Source organism: Staurois parvus, unplaced genomic scaffold (genome assembly GCF_062004578.1).
Source record: "Staurois parvus isolate SC_StPar_1 unplaced genomic scaffold, SC_StPar_1.0 ptg000203l, whole genome shotgun sequence".
Lineage (NCBI taxonomy): Eukaryota > Metazoa > Chordata > Amphibia > Anura > Ranidae > Staurois > Staurois parvus.
Genome location: NW_028317999.1, coordinates 1,448,429 through 1,468,322, shown reverse-complemented (window position 1 = coordinate 1,468,322; position 19,894 = coordinate 1,448,429). Strand labels below are relative to the sequence as shown.

Sequence of the window (19,894 nt, the reverse complement as noted above, 5' to 3'; positions counted from 1 at the left end):
CTCTGGTTTTGGCCCCGTGACTGCCCAAATGAGTGAAGTGTGCGGTGATTCTAAGATCGACGGCACTCATCTGCATGTCATACTGACTGACAGTATTATTTCTCTTCCCCAGCAGACTCCAAGGGCATTTAAATTAAAGGTACAGTGTTCTGCACTAATATAAAGGCTCTCTGAAGCCTAGAAACACCCTTTTTATAAGTTAAATTCGCAGCGAATATATTCGCATCGAATCGAATTTATTCCTCGAATTCGCCGAATCAGCCGAATCAAATTTTTGAATACTTCGCTCATCTCTATTCATGAGTATATGTTTAAAGTGTTAGTAAAAATAGGAGTGCCTGAAAGAATGATTGGATGGATTAAGTGTATGTAAGAAGGAATGGTGAGTAGAATCCAAGTTAACGGATGGCTGACAGATGAAGTAAGAATTAGATCTGGTGTGAGGCAGGGGCGCCCATTGCCTCTGGTGTTGTTTGTGTGCACAGTTGAGCCGTTGTTGAGAATGTCGGGGAGGAATACGTTGGTAAAGGGTGTGGAAGTTACTAGGAGTGGGGGAAAATGTTTGAGTGTGATTGGATATATTGACAGATCACAGTGGTTTGTAACTGTGGAGAAGGTTTGAGGAGGGTGAAATTGTTGGTGAATGTGTTTTGTATGGCTAGTGGTTTTAGTGTCAATGAAGATGAGAGTGTGTGTATGTTTTTTGGGGAGTGGAATGATGGAAGGCAGTGGGGGTGCAAGGAGTATAAAAATGGGGTAAGAGTGCTAGGAGTGAAGTTTAATAATGATTTATATGGAAGAAAGAATGGGAGGATGTGAGAGTGAAGGTGCCTTTTGGTCTTTAAGGACATTGTCTCTAGAGGGTAAAACTCTGGTAATTAAGTTGGTTATTTTGCCAATTTTGTTGTTTCTATATTCTGTATTTCCAGCACCAGATAGGGAACTGAAGAGGATTATCAAAATTTGTTGCACCTTCTTTTGGTCCTCTAAGATGGAAAAATTGAAGAGAGAAGGTTGTGAAGATGGTGGTGAATGGGGGGAAAAGGGCTTGTGGGTATTGAAAGATTTTTGGTGGTGAAGTATATTGGTTTGTGTGTGAAGATTTCTAAGAAGGAGAGTATAGCTGAGTGTATGATGAGGTATTTGGGTGGAAGTGTTTTGAGATGTAAATTGGGTGTGATTTGCGTAGGCCGGTGTGCTTTAATGCACCTTCATTTTACATTAAAATTGAGAGGGGAGTAAGGAGGTATGAACTGGGTGAGGTGAGTAAAGAACTGTGGTGTGAAGGTAAGAAAGTTATGGGATTGATTGAGAAGAAGGAGGTGATGGAATTGATTGGTGGAATGAGTGAGGTGGAGTGCAAGAATGTTTGAAAAAGTGTGTAGTAAAGATTTGGTGAATCAGCAGAAGGATGTGGCATCCATGGTGGTGCATGAGTATTTCAGAGGAGGAGTTTGATAATGAGGTGTGTCCAAGGGAGGAGTGTGGGAAGTGCCAGAGTGTGGTTCATTTGTTTTGGGAGTGAGGATTTGCGAAAGATGTATGAAATAGCATGGGAAGGTTGGTGGAAGGGAGTTAAGAGGTTAACATATGAATAGGTGTTGTATGGGGTGTGTAAGTTGGGGAAGGAGGAATTGAAAGTGTTGTGCTTGCTGGTGAATTTGTGGGACGTGAGGAATATTTTGGCTTTCAGAAAAGAGATGATGGATGTGAGAGAGTGTGTGGCCATGATCAGTGGAAGGTTGTACTTCTATGGATGCTGGTATTGCAAAAGGCTGGGACGAGATAAAACATATGCCATTTGGCAGTTTGGTAACTGGAAGCAGTGGTCTGTTAATTAAGTATGATTTTTTAACATGTTCTGTTAATTTTTTTTTATGCCTTAATGTATTCTTTTGGTGTTATGGGTATGTCTTAAGATGGTCTTTTTTGAAAAATCTTTAAGCTTAATGCTAATGTTTCCTATTATCTGTTTCTTTTTATTTTTTGGGAAGGTGGATTGGTGAAGGGAAAGCGCAAAGGGATAGTTTGGGATACGGTGGAGGGAAAGTTTAGTTTGTAGATCACTTTATTTGCATATGTAAATGAGGGTGGTTGTGGGTTAAAATGTAATTACCTTGGGGAATGTTGTTGTATGGGGAGGAAGGGGTGGGACAGTTGTGTATATGAAGGGTTGGGAGATGTATTATGTACATAGTTTTTGTTGTTTATTGTTATGGAGATTTTCCTGATTTATGTTGCAGTTATTATTGTTATTGTATTATTGTTTGGATGAAATATGTTGTATTGATTTTATGGAATTTTAATTAAAAGAATAAAAAAAAAAAGTGGATCAATTATAGTGCTGAGGAAATGAGGTCAAAAATCGGCACCAAGAGACAGACAGAAGGGGCAGTGGAACCCCCATACAACTCCACCACTAAAAAACTGTCAGCTTGTCTCCCAAAAAAGAGAACAATGGAGGCAGTGCCAAGGAGATACATCCGTAAAAATTTTAGAGAACTGGGCTGACTTTCCAGTTCAGAGATTTCCTTACTCAGTTGGGGATTTAGCTTTGCCCCTTCCGTGCCACCTAACCCATTTACCCTTTTTGTCGATTTAAATAGAACCTCACAAATGCTATTACAACAGTCAAGCCCTCAAAACCAACTATGGTAGTGATCCTAGTAATAATTCCCTTTTAGATAATTCACTAGAAACCATGTCACTAGATGATATGGCACTGGATAATCTGGAGGATCTTTATACAGAGGATGATGAAGATTTTCTCATGTTCCATTCCCAACATCTTCCCATCTCTTCCCTGGTCCAACATACAGCCCTTTAAGCGAGATCCATTTTAAACCCACCTTTGCCAAGGGCCCATATATGCAAAGTATTTTATCAGGTGGTATATGCAGATATCATGTGTATGTGTAATAGGACCTTCAGTCCCACACATACACAATCTTACCACCATGGAGACTTAAGCACTCCATAATCTGTTCCAGAACCATGAACTGATGATCAAACCAGTTGATAAGGGTGGGGGCATTGTAGTTCAAAATAGAGCAGACTATCTTAAAGAATCCTCACGCTTATTATCTGACACTAGTACATACAAAGGCCTGAGATGTGACCCATTACCACAGTTTAAAGAGGAGGCCCATGCTCTTATAGAAAGAGCTTCTAGAGAAGGTATAATTGACAAAAGTGAAACAGCTTTTCTCCAAAAAGAATTTTACAAAAGACCATATTTCTACCATCTACCTAAGATTCATAAAGATTCTACTCATCCATCAGGGCGTCACATTGTAGCAGCCATGGAGAGAATAACCAGCTATTTTTTTTATTTATATTGATCATTTTTTACAACCATTGGGCCAGGGTCTTTTGTCATACATTCACAATGGAATACACCTATTGGGTATGCTTAAGAACTACACTTGGGAGCCCACATATCTAAGGCTATCACTTTAACTGAACTCCCTCTATACATCCATACCCCATGAAGTTGGTTTGGAGGCAGTACAACACTTCCTGGCAAGTGATTACCTACTTAACTCTAGACAGGTGAATTTTATCTTAGAAGCCACTGAGTTTTGTTTGACCCATAATTATTTTGAATTAACGGGGTTTACTACTTACAGACCCAGGGCATGGCTATGGGGGCACATTTTGCCCCTAGCTATGCTAATATCATTATGGGTCTTTGAGAACATCAATCAATCTGGCAAGACAACACTTATACAGGCCATATCATCTTTCATGGCCATTATATAGATGATACTTTTGTCATCTGGGATGGCTCAGCCATGATAGCGGAGTCATTCATTGCACACTGTAACAACAACATGGGGCTGTCCTTTACCTCAGTCTGTGATGCAGAAAAACTGCCTTTTCTAGATTTGAAACTATGTCACAAGGGAAATACCATCTATGCCCATAATTATCCCAAGCCCACAGCAGGCAATTCTTATCTACACTTTCAGAGTTCCCACTATCTTCGTTGGGTACAAAACATACTGAAAAGCCAGTTTTATCGGTTCAGACACAATTTTACCCATGATACAGACTATATTACCAACGAAGGTAACTTGAGGATCCCCACCTAAAATCATCAGTTACAGCCAAGCCCAAAGTTTCCTATAGATGGGCCTGAAATATTAACAGTAAAATAGCCCCAAGTAAGGTCAAAGGTATTCAGGCCAAGATAGGTCCTTCTCTAACCTTCTCTACTATCAAAGGTATCAGTGTCGCAAACCCAGGTGTCTTATGTGCAAGTATGTCCAACATGGACAAAGCGACTTCACCACGAAAGGTAAAACATACTCCATTTCTGAGTTCCACACTTGTTCATCTGAATACGCGGTCTACTGTCTCTCTTGTCCATGCGACTTGCTGTACGTGGGCCATACCATCCAGACCCTCAGGAAGAGGTTTGGGGAACACCATTGTTTTCTCCAGCATGACATCGACAAGCACAGTGTCCCCAGGCACTTCCTGGAATTTCACCAAATATCCTCAGGGTCTGATTGTCTGGGTCATTGAGGTCATATCCCTACAAACAGCAGAATGTTTGAATGGGGAACTTGAAGTCAGCACAGCTCTCTAAATATTATTGTCACATACCTGGATAGTGAGCCTGACGTGAAGAGGCAGGCCTCCCGTACAACTCTGGCTCAAGGACTGCTGATGGTGAGACAGCGGTAACAGGGGCTCGGTGGGGTATGAGTGCCTGCAGGGGCGGACTGACCATTCGAGTACTCAAGCAATGCCCGAGGGCCCGGGGTCAGTAGGGGGCCCCATGAGATGCCCCTGGTACCTTTAATTGGCTTTTTCATAGGCTTTTGTGGGTGTGGGCGATGACACAAGGGCCCCATGATCCCCTATTGCCCGGGAGCCCCATGGGTTGTCAGTCCGCCCCTAAGTGCCTGTGATCAGTCCAGTAATAGCTGAAGAGCTGATGAGTTGTAGGCGGGGAGCAGGGTTCTGATGTAGCCATGCTGGATGGATGGATACTCGAGAGCTGCGTGCTGAGGATGCAGGGTCAGACGAGCCAGGTTCATTATCGGTCAGGCAGATCAGGCTTAAGCGGCAGGAGGAAGAGTGGTCGGGTCACAGGCCAGGTCAGCAACGGAAGATCAATCAGGCAGGAGCAGAGACAGAAAAATATTCCAAGACAAGCCAGAGATCAGGGCAGGAAGCAATCAAGCAGAAATCAGGAACAGGCTGGTCCGGTATCAGGAGTCAATCACAGGAATCAGGGAACACAAGCAGGGATAAGACCATACGGCAATGGGACAACTACTGCATCCAGTTTAAATAGCCCTTTTGGCGCCAGCATTAGTGACAGGCGCACGCCCATGTGTGCGCGCCTATGTCCAAGTGCCTGCACATTTGTTCGGCTTGTAAGGACTCTGCGCATGTGCATATTTGTGCGCCGTGGAACTTCACCTGCACTATGGGCAGGCCTTTCCTGACATTTATACAGCTGTTTCTCCTTGGCATTGCCTCCATTGTTCCCCCCTTTTTTGGAAGGCAAACTGACAATTTTTTAGTGGTGGAGTTGTATGGGGTGTTCTACTGCCCCTCCCATCTGTCTCTTGGTGCCGTTTTTTGTCCTCATTTCCTTGGCACTATAACTGATCCCCATGTTACATGTTTGTTTATACGCCATATGCTTTTTTGTGCCGGCTGGTGAATACTCTACGATTACACCCACTCACTTGATACCTCTAGTGCCTCAACTTATACTAGACATGTGTGGTTTGTTTTGTTCCGAATCAAAATTTGGATGAATTTTCCGTTATTCAGACGTATCCGAATTCAGAATTACAACAGTAACAAATGTAAATGAATCTGAGATAATTAAAATTTGGCCGAAATTCGAATCAATACGAATTCAAAACACATTTGAAAACTAATTCAAATTTGAAAACAAATTTGAAAACCAATTTGAAAACAAGAATAAAATAAAATAGAACAGAAAATAAAGAAATACAAAAGAATAGAATAGAAAGTAAAAAGACAGAACAGAATAGAAAAGAATAGAGGAAAAACAACAAATAGAAAATAAAAAAAATAGATCAGAATACAGCAGAAAATAATACAGTAAAACAGAACAAAATTGAATAGAAAATAAAGAAATGCAAAAGAATGAATCCATAAAAAAAAAAAAATAAAAATAAAAAAGAATCCATTAGAATGGAATAGAAAAGATTAGAATAGAAAATCAAATAATAGAATAGAATAAAATAGAAATTCGAAGTTTGAATAGAATGAATTTGAATTCAAACAGAATACATTAGAATAGAATATAAAAGAATAGATTAGAAAAGACTAAAATATTTTACAAAAAATTGTGAGCTGCACTATGGTGGTGTGAGTAGTGATCAACAAAGGCACTGTGAAAATTTTGCTGAAATAGAAATTTCCAATATGGGCACACAACTCTTCATATAGCCCATATACCATCAAAAACACATATGGATTGTGAATTATAGATTGTTACATAGTTAGTCTGGCTGAAAAAAGACAAAAGTCCATCTAGTTCAACCAAAATAAAAAGTTATAATCCTACACCCACAGTTGATTCAGAGGAAGGTAAAAAAAAACCCAGCAAAATATGAACCAATTTGCTCCTGCAGGGAAAAAAATCCTTCCTTATCCCAGGAAAGGCAATCAGATATTCACTGGATCAACTTTACCTATAAATGTTAGTATCCAGTTATATTCTGTGTATCCAAGTAAGAATCCAGTCCTTTTTTAAAGCATTCTACTGAGCTGGCCAGAACCAACTCTTGGGGGAGTCTATTCCACATTTTCACAGCTCTCACTGTGAAAAAACCTTTCCGTATTTGTAAATTACATTTCTTTTCCTCCAGACGTAAAGAGTGCCCCCTTGTCCTCTGTGATGACCTCAGGGTGAATAACTCTACACCGAGTTCACTATATGAACTACTGATGTATTTAAATTATTGTAGCATTAGAATTGTTTTTGAATCCGTTGGAATTATTTTCTAATCCGTTTGAAAATTCGAATTTGGTCAAATTCAAATATACAAAACAAATTCCTAAAAATGAATTAAATGAATTTAACTAATCGAACAAAATAAATTAGTCAAATAAATTATCAAAACGAAGCAAAATGATTGTTTTAATTTTGCACATGTCTAGCTTATACATAGTTACATCCATTTCCTAATATTTCTGATAGCTGGCCATCCTTCCACAATTCTAATTATTTTTCTATTCTTTATTTATTTTCTCTTACTCTACATTATTTTCATTTTTCCAAATGGCATAGGTAGCATTATCATCTAGAATGTTTGTATACACATATTCAATAATATGGAACCACCTCCACCTGTTTATGTATAAACATTTCTATTTTTACATATCTATTTACTTATTCATACAGGACCATTATGGTCTCTATATTATAGAGCATTGTGAGATACATGCCTAAATTGCATAATTTTCCCTTAATATTCCCCTTATATGTTTATTGCATGTTATTTGTTGTATTTTAATTTAAGAGTGCTTAGTCTAATTAGTTTAAGAGAGGGAGGTTTGATATGTTTTTGTACTAACCTATTATGGAACTTAGGCCTCTCCATGAGTTGCCTGGGCTCTGTAGTCTGCCACTATCATTTGCCAAAATCTGCCCCCTCTATGGCCTGATGAAGAAACGTGCATGCTCCGAAAGCGTGCCATGCCTACTGCTGCTGTACCTGGACCTGACATCACTCCTGCACGTCCTCTGGATCCACAACGACCAGGGAGTACTAGGAACCACCAGCACAGCCAAGGACAGTGCATTGAAAACCTGCCTGCAGCGGGACCGGCCAGAAGTTGCACAGCGGTTGATACCAGTTTGACAAGCGCTCATTTGACTACTACTATTGTGAGTTGCCAATTTTGTGGAAATATTTGTTTTTATTGCTGCACTTAGATGGCACTGTTTCTCTCCATTTTATGGTTCACACAGAGTCTCTTCTAGCTCTTTTTGAATCGGCAGCTTCTGAGTCAAGCATTGTTGGATTATCCCTGAACCACCTTTGGACTTTAAGGACTTTACTTGTGTAGTTCATATACTAGCCATCACATACAGGTGCTGACCGACAACTCCTCGCCCACACTCAAACCACACCCAAAAAAGCCTATGAAAGGTACCAGGAACATCTCATGGGGCCCCCTACTGACCCCGGGCCCTCGGGCAGTGCCCGAGTACCCAAATGGTCAGTCCGCCCCTGATCACATAATACATCTGGTCTTTTTCTTCTTAGTGTGCCAAATATCTCTCTAATTCTTACTGTAAAGACGTCTTTCCGTATTTGAAGTTAAAATCTTGTTTCCTCCAAACGTAAAGAATGCTCCCTTGTCCTTTGTGATGACCTTAAAGTGAATAACTCTTCACCAAGTTTACTATATGGACTACCAATGTATTTATACATGTTGATCCTATCCCCCCTTAATCTCTTCTCAAGAGAGAATATATTCAGTTCCTCTCATCTTTCCTCAAAGCTGAGCTCCTCCATGCCTCTTATCAGTTTGGTTGCCCTTCTCTGTACTTTCTCCAGTTCCCCAATGTTCTTTTTGTGAATTGGTGCCCAAAACTGAACTACATATTCCAGATGAGGTCTTACTAATGATTTGTACAGGGGTAATATGATATCTCTCTCTGCAGTCCATACTTCTAATACAAGAGAGGATTTTGCTCACTTTAGAAACTACAGCTTGGCATTGCACGCCATTATTAAGCTTGTGATCTACCAGAACTCCCAGATCCTTCTCCACCATTGATTCCCACAGTTCTACCTCCCCAGTATGTATGATGCATGCATATTCTTAGCCCCCAAGTGCATAACCTTACATTTATCAACATTAAAAATAATTTGCCACATAGTTGCCCAATTAAACAGTGCATTGAGGTTGGCTTATAAGTTGGAGACATCCTGTTAGGACGTTATTCCACTGCACAGCTTGCTGTCATCTGCAAAGCTTGTGTTCATTTGTGTTGCACAGATATTGAAACAAAGCTCAGTAAAAGAATTTGAAAACATATATCACTGAATAATCATAGTCGTTATATATTCACTTGCTTTGTTTGCATGGTACAGCAGAAAGTGCTAATCTGATGATCCGCTGCCCACTGTCTGTTAACCCTCTCTGCTGATCCTTGATTGCCTAAAATATCAAATTCAAAACCCCAACACACAAAGCCATTCAAAACTCTGCCCTGAGCTACATCACCAATCTTTTCTCAAAATATCACTAAACCATTCTCTCTACTCCTCCCAATAAATCCTTCTATCTAGCTCCCTTGACACCTCCTAGCATGCTCACATCCAGGACTTCTTCAGAGCCTCTCCCATCCTCTGGAGCTCCCTGCCCCAATCTGTCCAGCTAACTCCTACTGTTCACCTTGAGAGAAACCCTATAAACTCATCTCTTCAGATAAGCCTTTTCCAACTCCACTTAAAACTGAACCCTTACTTTTTCCATCAGCTCATTCCTCATAATTATAACCTTTTGAAACACTTACATCTCCCTATTAGATTGTAAGCTCTCAGGAGCAGGGCCCTCCTAACAATTTTGTTTTGAATTGTATTGTAACTGTAAATTGTTTGTTTATTAAAATCTTGTATTGTAACTGTACTGTCTCCCTTTATATTGGAAAGTGCTGTGCAAATTGTGGGCACTATATAAATCCTTTATAATAATAACTGTAAATGCAGATACATTTATTACTGAGTAGTGCAGTGCATATTTTTTTAGTGTGTGGCCATAGTTCTATTTTATGCCCCCAACCCACAAAACAAAAAAAAAAAACAGAAAACTTTTTTACACATAAATCGATTTATTTATCCAAACAAAACAGAGGAAATGTCAGCCCTCAAATCCAAATCTGTTTTCTTTTTTTTTTCACTGAAATTTGTGGATCTGGTTCCACAACTTAAAGTTGTTTTGTGTAATAATAATGTACAATATATTAAAAATATTCATAATTCAATAGTTTTTCACATTATATTTCACAAACAGTATCACAAAAGTTTCTTTTTAAGTAAGCAACAATAAATCTAGAAACACTCAAAAAAGCATAGCAATGCCCACAGGTACAAGAAAAAAGTGCACATTACCTAGTCACAATCACAGTCAGTCTATATAAAACAGGTATGTTTATGTACAAAATATCACTGATGCCTTAAACTCATTGTCAAAAATTGAATTACATTTTTACATGAAATAAGGCAAATTCAGGAATGCACAAGGGACATGATATTTAACAAAAGCTAAACAACTAAACAGATATACTGTGCAAAGAACAAAAGTACGTTCTACTGCTAAGTGAAAATTATGATTCAGTGCACAAAGAAACACTAAGAACATGTAGACCACATTGTAAAATAATTAGAGAGGTTGGAAATTTTGTACAGCTTTCAGTCTGGTGGGAGGTCATGAGTCACACGTTGGGTGCGGGAGGTAACCTATACTTATCCCTTTTATGACTGTTGTAAGGGTGAAGCTACTGGTGTCTTAAGCTGGCTATACACTGACTGAAATTCATCCGGTTCAGCAGAGACCAGCCGAATTCCCATCAGTGTGTGGCTGTTCCTGTTCAACAGAAGTTGATCGCTTGTTTGACATCTTTTGAAGGAACAGGTTAGAAAATGTTTTCATTCAGAGGCTCTAGCTTCTGATCAGTGTATTCTGACGGGATTTGTGTGGATGGAGGAATCTGTTTTTTTGTGTATAGACAGCTTTAGGCCACAAGATCAAATTGAACCTTAGACAGGTCATGTCAGCTTTCTGGAATTAGGCCTTGAACACATGGGCTTCCAGCATTTTAAAAGGCATTTAAAACTTTTAGCTAACTTTAAGAAACTTTCTAGGGGGCCTTTAACCACTTGCCCTGCTACAGGGCGGCAGGGCTGAGCAAAATCACACACATATATATATACACATGATTTGCATATCCGGGTAGGGGGCGCGCGTGTGTGTGCACTGCCCTTCCCGCGCAGCTATTGACTGCTAGAGATGTCAATCACTGGGTCTCGGCTGGTGATTCCCGATCAGCACTCGGTGATCATCGGGGAAAGCTGACAGGTGAGAGACCTGTGTGTAAACAACACAGGTCTCTCTCCTGTCAACATGGACATGCTGTTTTGAATCTCTCTGCACAGCATTTCTCCCAAGTAAAACACAGCACACAGTAAAACACACACAGCACACAGTTAACCCTTTGAGCGCACCAGATGTTAACCCCTTCCTGCCCAGTGTCATTAGTACAGTGTCAGTGCTTTTTATTAGCACTGACTACTGTATTAGTGTCAGTGGCAGTTAGTCAGTTCCCACCCAGTGTCAGAATGCCCGACGCAGTCCTGCTATAAGTCGCTGATCACCGCCATTAATAGTATTAAAAAAATTAAAATTCCAGTACATATACCACCATTTGTAGACACTATCACTTTCATGTAAACCAATTAATTTAACCATATTTGTATTTTTTTTGTAGCAGAATACATTTTGTCCAAAATTTATGAAGAAATTTGATATTTTAGATGTTTTTATTGGATATGTTTTATAGCGCCATATCGCAAAAAATGGCCTGGTCAAGAAGGGGGATAAGTCCTCTGGAGGGCAAGTGGTTAAAGCAACCTTCAGCTTGGGAGTGTTGTCAAGTTAGGGCGTGTTCACAATTGGGCAGAGTTTGGTTGTTTCCTGCACAAAAAAACTGCTGGTATCCACAAGGACACACAGGAAACAATTGCTTCATACTGTTCATATTGTAATGCAAGGGACAGATGGGGAGTGGGAATCTGCATTTTTAGCATTGCAGTACAGCTCTCCATTACACCTTTGAAATTTCAATAAGTTAAAAAAAAAAAGTTAAACAGTGCCTTGTGTTGTAAAAAGATGCCCATTCAGCATGCTTTCCTGTGCAGTTAGTGTGAACAAGCCCTTAACCCCCAGTTCACATCTATGCGGCCGTGCAGGCCACGTTTTGAATAGGCAAGAGAGCCCATTCATTTGAATAGACTCCCATGCCCGTGACACGCAGGGAAGAAGTCCCTGCACTTCTTTGGAAAACGCAGCCCGCACGGGAACCTCGGTTCCCAGTATGGTTGCGTTTTCCAGTGCGGGTGACGTGCCATTAGAATTAATGGCACTCGCCCGCGGGTCCACATTTCTCTGCATGGGTGGTGCGGCTGCACAGATTTTCATGCGGATCTGCAGCGGCACCACCCGCACAGATGTGAACCTAGGGTTAACAAGTCTCTAGCAGCCTGGCAGCACTCTAATCAACATGCCTGCAATTCATTCACACTGCCTACAGCTCAGAAACCGTTTGCCCATACAGAGATATGGGAAGAGAGCTCTAGGCAGTGTGTGCAGGAGTCTTACATTGCACCCACAGTCTGCTGATCACAGGTGCAATGCTCTGCAGGAATGCACATTTTTTTTCACTTGCAAAAACGTGCATTTTTTTTCAAAAGGCGAACTTAACCTTTAACACCCTCAAACTGGAACTTAAGGGTGCTGTAAAGACTTCAGTAAAGCTGCTTCAAGCTTGCTGTACACACTGCTCTTATACAAATGAAGCTCTATGTATTCAAGGCCTTGTATGATTTTAGATTGCACACATACACAGCAATTTATCGCTTGAAGGTAGAAATAATTTTGGTGCTGTTGTACAATCTAAAAAAATGAATGAACAATCAGAAAAGAGAACCTTGGGAGATCAGTGTCACAGTAAACAAAAATCCTGAGAGTTGGAAATTACCATCAGATTCCCCAACGTTTTTCTCTGATTGATATAAACCATGCTTCACTGTTATAGGAGCCTGTCCTAAATACACTGACCAAAGGACTTGTTTATTAAAGCTGAACTCCAGGAATTACGTTTGTTTCTATACTTGTATTGAGCTACCTTGGCTTGATGTAAGCATGCATGTATGATATCAGGAGGGCCACTGGGGATTCTGTAAATCATAGCAATCTGTGCTATGTACAGTCAGAGCTGTGATCTTATGCAATCTGTGCAAGTGGTTTCCCCTCTGCACACTGACCACAGAGGTTTGCTTGCTCGGCACCTCCACCATTCATAGAATGCCTTGTATTTTGTTTGTTTTTTCCAATTAATTCAATGTGATCTCTGAATGGACAAGGTGGAGAGGAGGTGTTGTTATGTATGAAATAAAAAAAAAAAATCCCCATTTGATTTACCCTTTCCACGCTGTCAATGTTGTCCCTGGCTTCCTCTTCTGTTCAGCTCCAGCAGTCTGGAGCCCTGCCTGTTAGTCATACCTCCCCCACCTCCTTCCTGTCCCAGGGCACACATCATTGTGCAGGCTGAGCTCACTGTACTTCAGGACTAAGCACCTTCAGCCCAGGAAAAGTGACCACCCCCCACCATTGGAGAAGAAAGATTGATGTTACTGGACCAGCTATAAAACTGAATGAAAACTGTATGTGTAAGTTATTAATTTAAATATAGAATACCAGAGAGGGGACTTATGGGGTGGGGAGGTTGGGAGGGTTAGGTGCCCAGAGTTCCATTTCAAGTGATATAAACATCCCTTCAAGTGTCATTTTTTTAGCAAACATTTCAAGAATTGCCAGCTCTAGGTTTCAGCAGAGCCAGTCCCCTGTGCGAGAGCCTGCAACTACACCCCCTGGCACAGGGATTTCACAGGGGAAAAGAGAGGATACCTCTCCCACCCAAAGTGTCAATAATTATATTTCCATTGCATACAATGAAAAATACACACCAGAGTGCAAATTATCAGATTGTCACTGCAACCTCTTAAGTATTCAGTCATCAATATCCAACCTCAGAGAGAAGGACTTGTACACATAAGAGCAGCAATCATCTTGTGGTGATGACAGAGCAGAACCATACATTCCCTGGGTTGTGCCACCTGCAGAGAGCTTGCAATGTATTGGCAGACTTTGTATCCCCACAGTACCCAACCAGACACCAGTGCCAGGGGAAACCTGCTATGCGTATGTACCAATATTGAGAAAGAATACTCCAGACTACAATCTACCTTAAAATATTTTTTTTTAAATTATATTTGTAAACATACATAATGATTCTGATTTGTAACATTGTCACTTAACTGGAGCTCTGCTCGCTTTTGTGCTCACAAAAAAGAGCTTTTAGTGGCTTTCTGTCATATCTGAAGCTGCATGAATCCTCTGGACCCTCATTAATGCAAGATGGTGCTGGCTCCTGCAATCTGTATGGAATACATGCCCTCTAAGCACAGACATTCTTACTAGGTTACTTTATCAGACATTTCCATCTCAGAAGACACAGTCCAGCCTGTCTGCAGCTTAACCTAGAGAAGACATTTACTATGCAGCACATGTCATAAAAATCCCTTTGCCATTGCTTTTATCTAGCCTGCCAACGATTCTCAGGTACAAAATCGAGAAGCTGGTGGGTCCCTTCCCTGATCTCCCCATACCCCAACCAACCACATCCATTTTTTCCCAAGCCTTGACTCTTCTTTGGTCCTGATCTTAGGACAATTGGGAGGTACAGTACACGGTTATTTTTCCGGAAAGGAATTTATTCTACAGAATATGAGTTTATGAGGTACCAAAGAGATGTGTGGCTTTAAGGATTTTGTCGGCAAACACGGTTATCACTCTTTTTTATCTACTGTCCATTTGTCAGTGTCATTGCCCATTTCTACGTTGGCACCTAAAGCCAAAGACATTATTTATCCAGAATCACTCAAATCAAAATAACTTATGTGGAAAATATGACTTGGAAAATGGCTTTTGGACCCGCATTGAGGTAAAGGTTCCTCAATGCCATCACCCTTAGTGGATGTTTGCAAAGCGTTGACAACGCCTTCTGTGCGTTCTTAGCAATCGGTAACTACTGGGCTGTAAGAAAGGGCAATCGAAAATATTTTCTCACAGGGAATGTGGAAAGATCACTGTCATATAAATTAAAATATCTGCATGAAAAATGACCATATAAAAATCACATTGTTTAAAAAATATGCAATCCTTCATTGAAATTTTCTAGTGTGAGCCTAGGTTGGCATTTTACATCCTGCCATCTCATGGTGTAGCTTCGGATCCAGAGTCAGTAGAACATTCCACTAATATTGCACTTGGAAATAATTGAACATCTTAGTGTCTTCCATTTGCTCCACTGTTTTGCATGACTTAATGAGCTACAGCCACATATGCAATATTTAAACCGACACACTGAGAACAAAAAAGCTGGACACATCAAAGACCTTTTGGAATGTCAGAGGTCTTGAGTTCACCGGCAGCACCTGAACATCACTTCATGGACTGAAAACAGTGTGGCATTATGGTAATTAACTCCTCTACTCGTCAATGCGGTAACCAAACGGCTCCACTCTGGCATATACACTGTCAACATGTCATTAGTGGAATTCCAGGACTAATCCAGACCAGGGAAGAGGTTGCGTGACTCAGTTCTGCTGTAAGATGAGGTTCTCTAGTTCATCTGCTGAACGTAACAAAAACGCTGCTGATTCCCGGTAACCGGCCACTAGCTGCCTGACAGCATTAATTTCTGTAGGATTTAGCTGAGGTCTGGAGCTTGTGTTACTAGATGAGGTGGAGGTAGTTGCTAACTGCCTCTTCATGCTCAGATCTGTCGGCCCTGTAAAAAAGCAAATCAGAATTTAATGCATGACAATATAGCTGCTGCCTCTCGTTCATAGCTCTATTGTGCAGCCAAGCACAGTCATCTGTATACATTAGTCACGTGTCATTGAAACCACTGACAATGAGGCACTAATGGTTTTCAAGAGCAGATAATGCAGAAATATTATGGACAGGTCATTCATTTGCTAGAAGCTAAAAGAAATGTGAAGCATATACTGTACGAAACATGGCATCCTACAAGAAGATCAGTCACTGCATAACTGATATTTTTTTTTTTTATATATAGATCACACTGATATTATAATCATAAGGAACTAGATACTTTCCTAAACTAAGATAATCTGCCTACAGAATAACAATTTATAGGAACCGGCGTTATGTACTTGACAGGAGGAAGAAGTGTTACACATATACAGTGAACCTACCATTTACACACCTGAATGAGCCAGGTTGTGATGATGCTTTATAATGAATGCAGCAGTTTGTTATATGAACTATAACTCGATACGTAGGAGTGTCTACTATTCAGTGTACTGAGAACAACTTCAATATGAGATCAATCATATGCAGCTTGGAATTATTTGCATAATAATAGCAACAGAAATAGGGCCAAGAAGACACCCCTCAAAAAAAAAAACCTGCTATAAGGGAAATCTGTGTGCTGCCATTGGTAAGGTTCTGAAAATGTTGACTGTCTGTAATGCTGATTTTCTGGCTTCAATGATTTGTTGCCATAGAGAGTGAATGGAAATCTATAAAACTGGAGCACATGTAAAAAATTAACATTTTTGGTAAAGTGAATGAAGGGCTAGTATAATGTTATTTCAGCCTTTTTTCCTGGTAGCATCCTCATCCCCCATTTTTGTGGTTACAGGGACAAAAAAAAGGAAACATATCCCCAAAGGGGTTACTGAAGGAAGTAAATTCTGCCTCATTCTGTCCAAAACTACAAAATATGTTTGGATGGAGTTTGACTTTAAGATCATCATGTTTATGCATTTTAAATGAGAAAATCAATATTATAGAAATAGCGTGTGCTGCCCTACCCATGATGTCTAATACTCAGACTGTATTTGAGCACTCCTTTAGATGGCACTGCTCCCAGCATATCTAAATATGTTGGGTTCTAATCAATTATACAAACATTGTCTGTAGATATTCAACAGTCACTAGCATAGTGTTTCCACCACATTCAATGGTACACAACTAGAATACTTGACCATGATCCCTCTATTGATGTTTCGACTACTACATTATTTGAGGCCTCCTTGTCCTCCTGATAAATCAGGTGATCAACTAGCTGCCACTTTCCAACTGGTAATCAGTTTATTTGAGGGTTAGCTACTTGTAAGGTTAACTGACCACTTCCTTAACAGAATGCTTGTTTTCTAATTACTTTCTCTCCGTGTAGCCTTGTCAGTTCATAGTTTTTATTGGGGCTTTTTCATAACCACATCCTATATGAGTGTAAACCTCTGCCATTTTTATTGGCTAAATGTTGCAGCCTCATGTCTGTTGCTTGCATTCTTGCTCAATAAATAAAATTGAAAAACATGTTTTTTATCACTATCCTCAGAGACGCATAGAGAGTTAGTGTGTCACTGGCACTAAAACAGATTCACAGAGGGAAATGATTTATGGAGCTTCTTGGATAAGCCACGTAGTAGCACAAGGCTGACAGTGGTACAGTTGCAGATTTATTATTATTATTATACAGTATTTATAAAGTGCCAATAGTTCACTCAGCGCTGTACATTACAAAGGGGGACAGAACATGTGACAGAATAACAACAATACAATGCAAAACATGGGGGGATCAAGGGCCCTGCTCTTTCGAGCTTACAATCTAGGAGGGAGGGGATGGTGGCACAGGAGGAGATTGCCGTGGGGGATGGGGTGGTAGGATGAGTGGAGGAGGTTGGCAAGTTAGCAGGGGGTGGGGTAGGCTGCCCTGAAGAGGTGGGTTTTCAGGGTGCGCCTAAAGGAGAGGAGAGTAGGTGATAATCTGATGGGTTGGGGCAGGGAGTTCCAGAGGATGGGTGACACCCTGGAGAAGTCCTGGAGGCGGGCATGGGAGGAGGAGACCAGGGAACTAGAGAGAAGGAGGTCTTGTGAGGAGCGGAGTGTGCGTGCTGGGTGGTACTTGGATATTAGGTCAGTGATGTAGTTCGGGGCAGTATGGTGGACGGCTTTGTACGTCAGTGTTAGGATTTTGAATTTGATCCGTTGCGCAATCAGAAGCCAGTGGGGGGATTGGCAGAGGGGGGTGGCGGAAATGGAGCGGTTGGAAAGGTGAATGAGTCTGGCAGCCGTATTCAGGATCGACTGAAGTGGAGATAGCCCTCTTCCAGGTTAGCTGTTGATGTGACCTAGGTGTTCTCTCGTCCTGCACCCTTGGGACCATGCCTTAAAGGAGAAGTACAGCCAATGCTCTTTTGGCTGTAATTCTCCTATGGATTACAGGAGTGCAATTTGTTCTGCACTCCTGTGACCCATTTTCAACTGACAGCAGGCTGAAGCCTGCTCTTGGCTGATGTCACTCAGCCAGTCCAGGCTAGGGAAAGATCCCAACTTTAAGATCCCCCCACAGCCCAGTGAGTGCCGGGGGGGGGGTTGAGGTGTTGACCAGCTCTGTGCTCAGAGCGGCTATGAGAACTCAAGGATCAGTGGTCATGTGATCACTGAGTTCTCACACATAGAGCCGGTGGGGGTGAGATTCAGCATCGAACCGATGCTGCATTCACCTAGGTAAGTCTAACTGGGGGAAAAAATTTAAACCCATACTTATCTTTTTAAAAAATAGAACATTCTTGCAGGGTGCTGGTCTACTGTGATCTCACAATATAGTACACATTGAGTGCTATCATGATCAATGGTTTTTACTTAGTAAATGTATTATAAAGTAATGACAAATTATTCATTTTAAGAAGAGGTATGAACTGAATGATGTGATTACAACATAAGTCAACCTGCAATGCGTAGGGAAAGGCTTATTACTCAATCGTCATCTACCACTTCATTACATCAACATACTCTATAACCCTAGATAAAAGGCTGAACTCTGTGAGACACTGATGTCTGCTTAATTCACTAGCAAATCACATATAGACTGAATTATGAGTTGCCTCATGATTAGATATTAGATCTACACTCTTCATTCTTATTATAAATCACCAACACTACTTAGGAATAGACTTTTCATATTCAGGTAAAGGTCACACATGGTATAACTGTAACTGGCTAAAATGTAAAAGTGTGCCTGTCAACAGCAGCACAGTGGCTAAATGGTTAGCACTTCTGCCTGGCAGTACTAGGGTCGTTGGTTCAAATCCCAGCCATGGCATCACCTGCCTGGAGTTTGCATGTTCTCCCTGTGCCTGCGTGGGTTTCCTCCGGGTACTCCGGTTTCCTTCTACACTCCAAAGATATGCTGGTAGGTTAATTGGATCCTCTCTAAATTGCCCCTAGTATGTGTATGTATGAATGTGAGTTAGGGACTTTAGATTGTACGCCCCTTGAGGGTTAGGGACTGATATGAATGTACAATGTATATGTAAAGTGCTGCGTAAATTGACAGCGCTATATAAGTACCTGAAATAAATAAATAAATATATATATATATATATATATATATATTGATGCCCTGCAGATTTTTTTTCTTTGCCTACTTACAAAGAAATAAGGGGTCTAAAATTTTTATCATAGGTGTATTTTAAATGATAGAGACAGAATATCAGCCAAAAATCCAGAAAAAAACGCATGATAAAAATGTTATAAATTGAGTTGCAGTTCAGTAAGTAAAATAAGTATTTGACCCCCAAGCAAAACATGATTAGTACTTGGTGGAGAAACCGTTGTTGGCAATCACAGAGTTAAGATGTTTCTTGTAGTTGGTCACCAGGTTTGCACACATCTCAGAAGGTCTTGTAGTCCACTCTTCTTTAAAGATCTTCTCTAAATCCTTAAGGTTTCTTGGCTGTTGTTTGGCAACTCGAAGTTTCAGCTCCCTTCATAAATTTTCTATAGGATTAAGGTCTGGAGACTGGCTAGGCCACTTCATGACCTTAATGTGCTTCTTCTTAAGCCACTCCTTTGTTGCCTTGGTGGTATGTTTTGGGTCATTGTCATGCTGGAAGACCCATCCACAACCCATCTTCAGTGTTCTGACTGAGGGAAGAAGGTTCTCATCCAAGATTTTACAATACGCGGCCCTGTCCATTTGCCCCTCAATGCGGCAAAGTCGGCC

The 19,894-nt window shown here is 40.7% G+C and overlaps 1 protein-coding gene across 3 annotated transcripts in view; it reads right to left on the bottom strand.

Moving 5' to 3' along the window:
• Positions 1 to 9,824: 9,824 nt before the first annotated feature.
• Positions 9,825 to 19,894, bottom strand: part of NOL4 (nucleolar protein 4) — a 398,683-nt gene continuing 388,613 nt past the window's right edge. For all 3 annotated transcript variants that reach the window (XM_089678349.1, XM_089678348.1, XM_089678350.1), the window contains one exon: positions 9,825 to 15,643. In XM_089678349.1, coding sequence (XP_089534475.1) covers positions 15,450 to 15,643 — 194 coding nt within the window. In that variant the 3' untranslated portion in view covers positions 9,825 to 15,449. The remainder of the gene's footprint in view (positions 15,644 to 19,894) is intronic.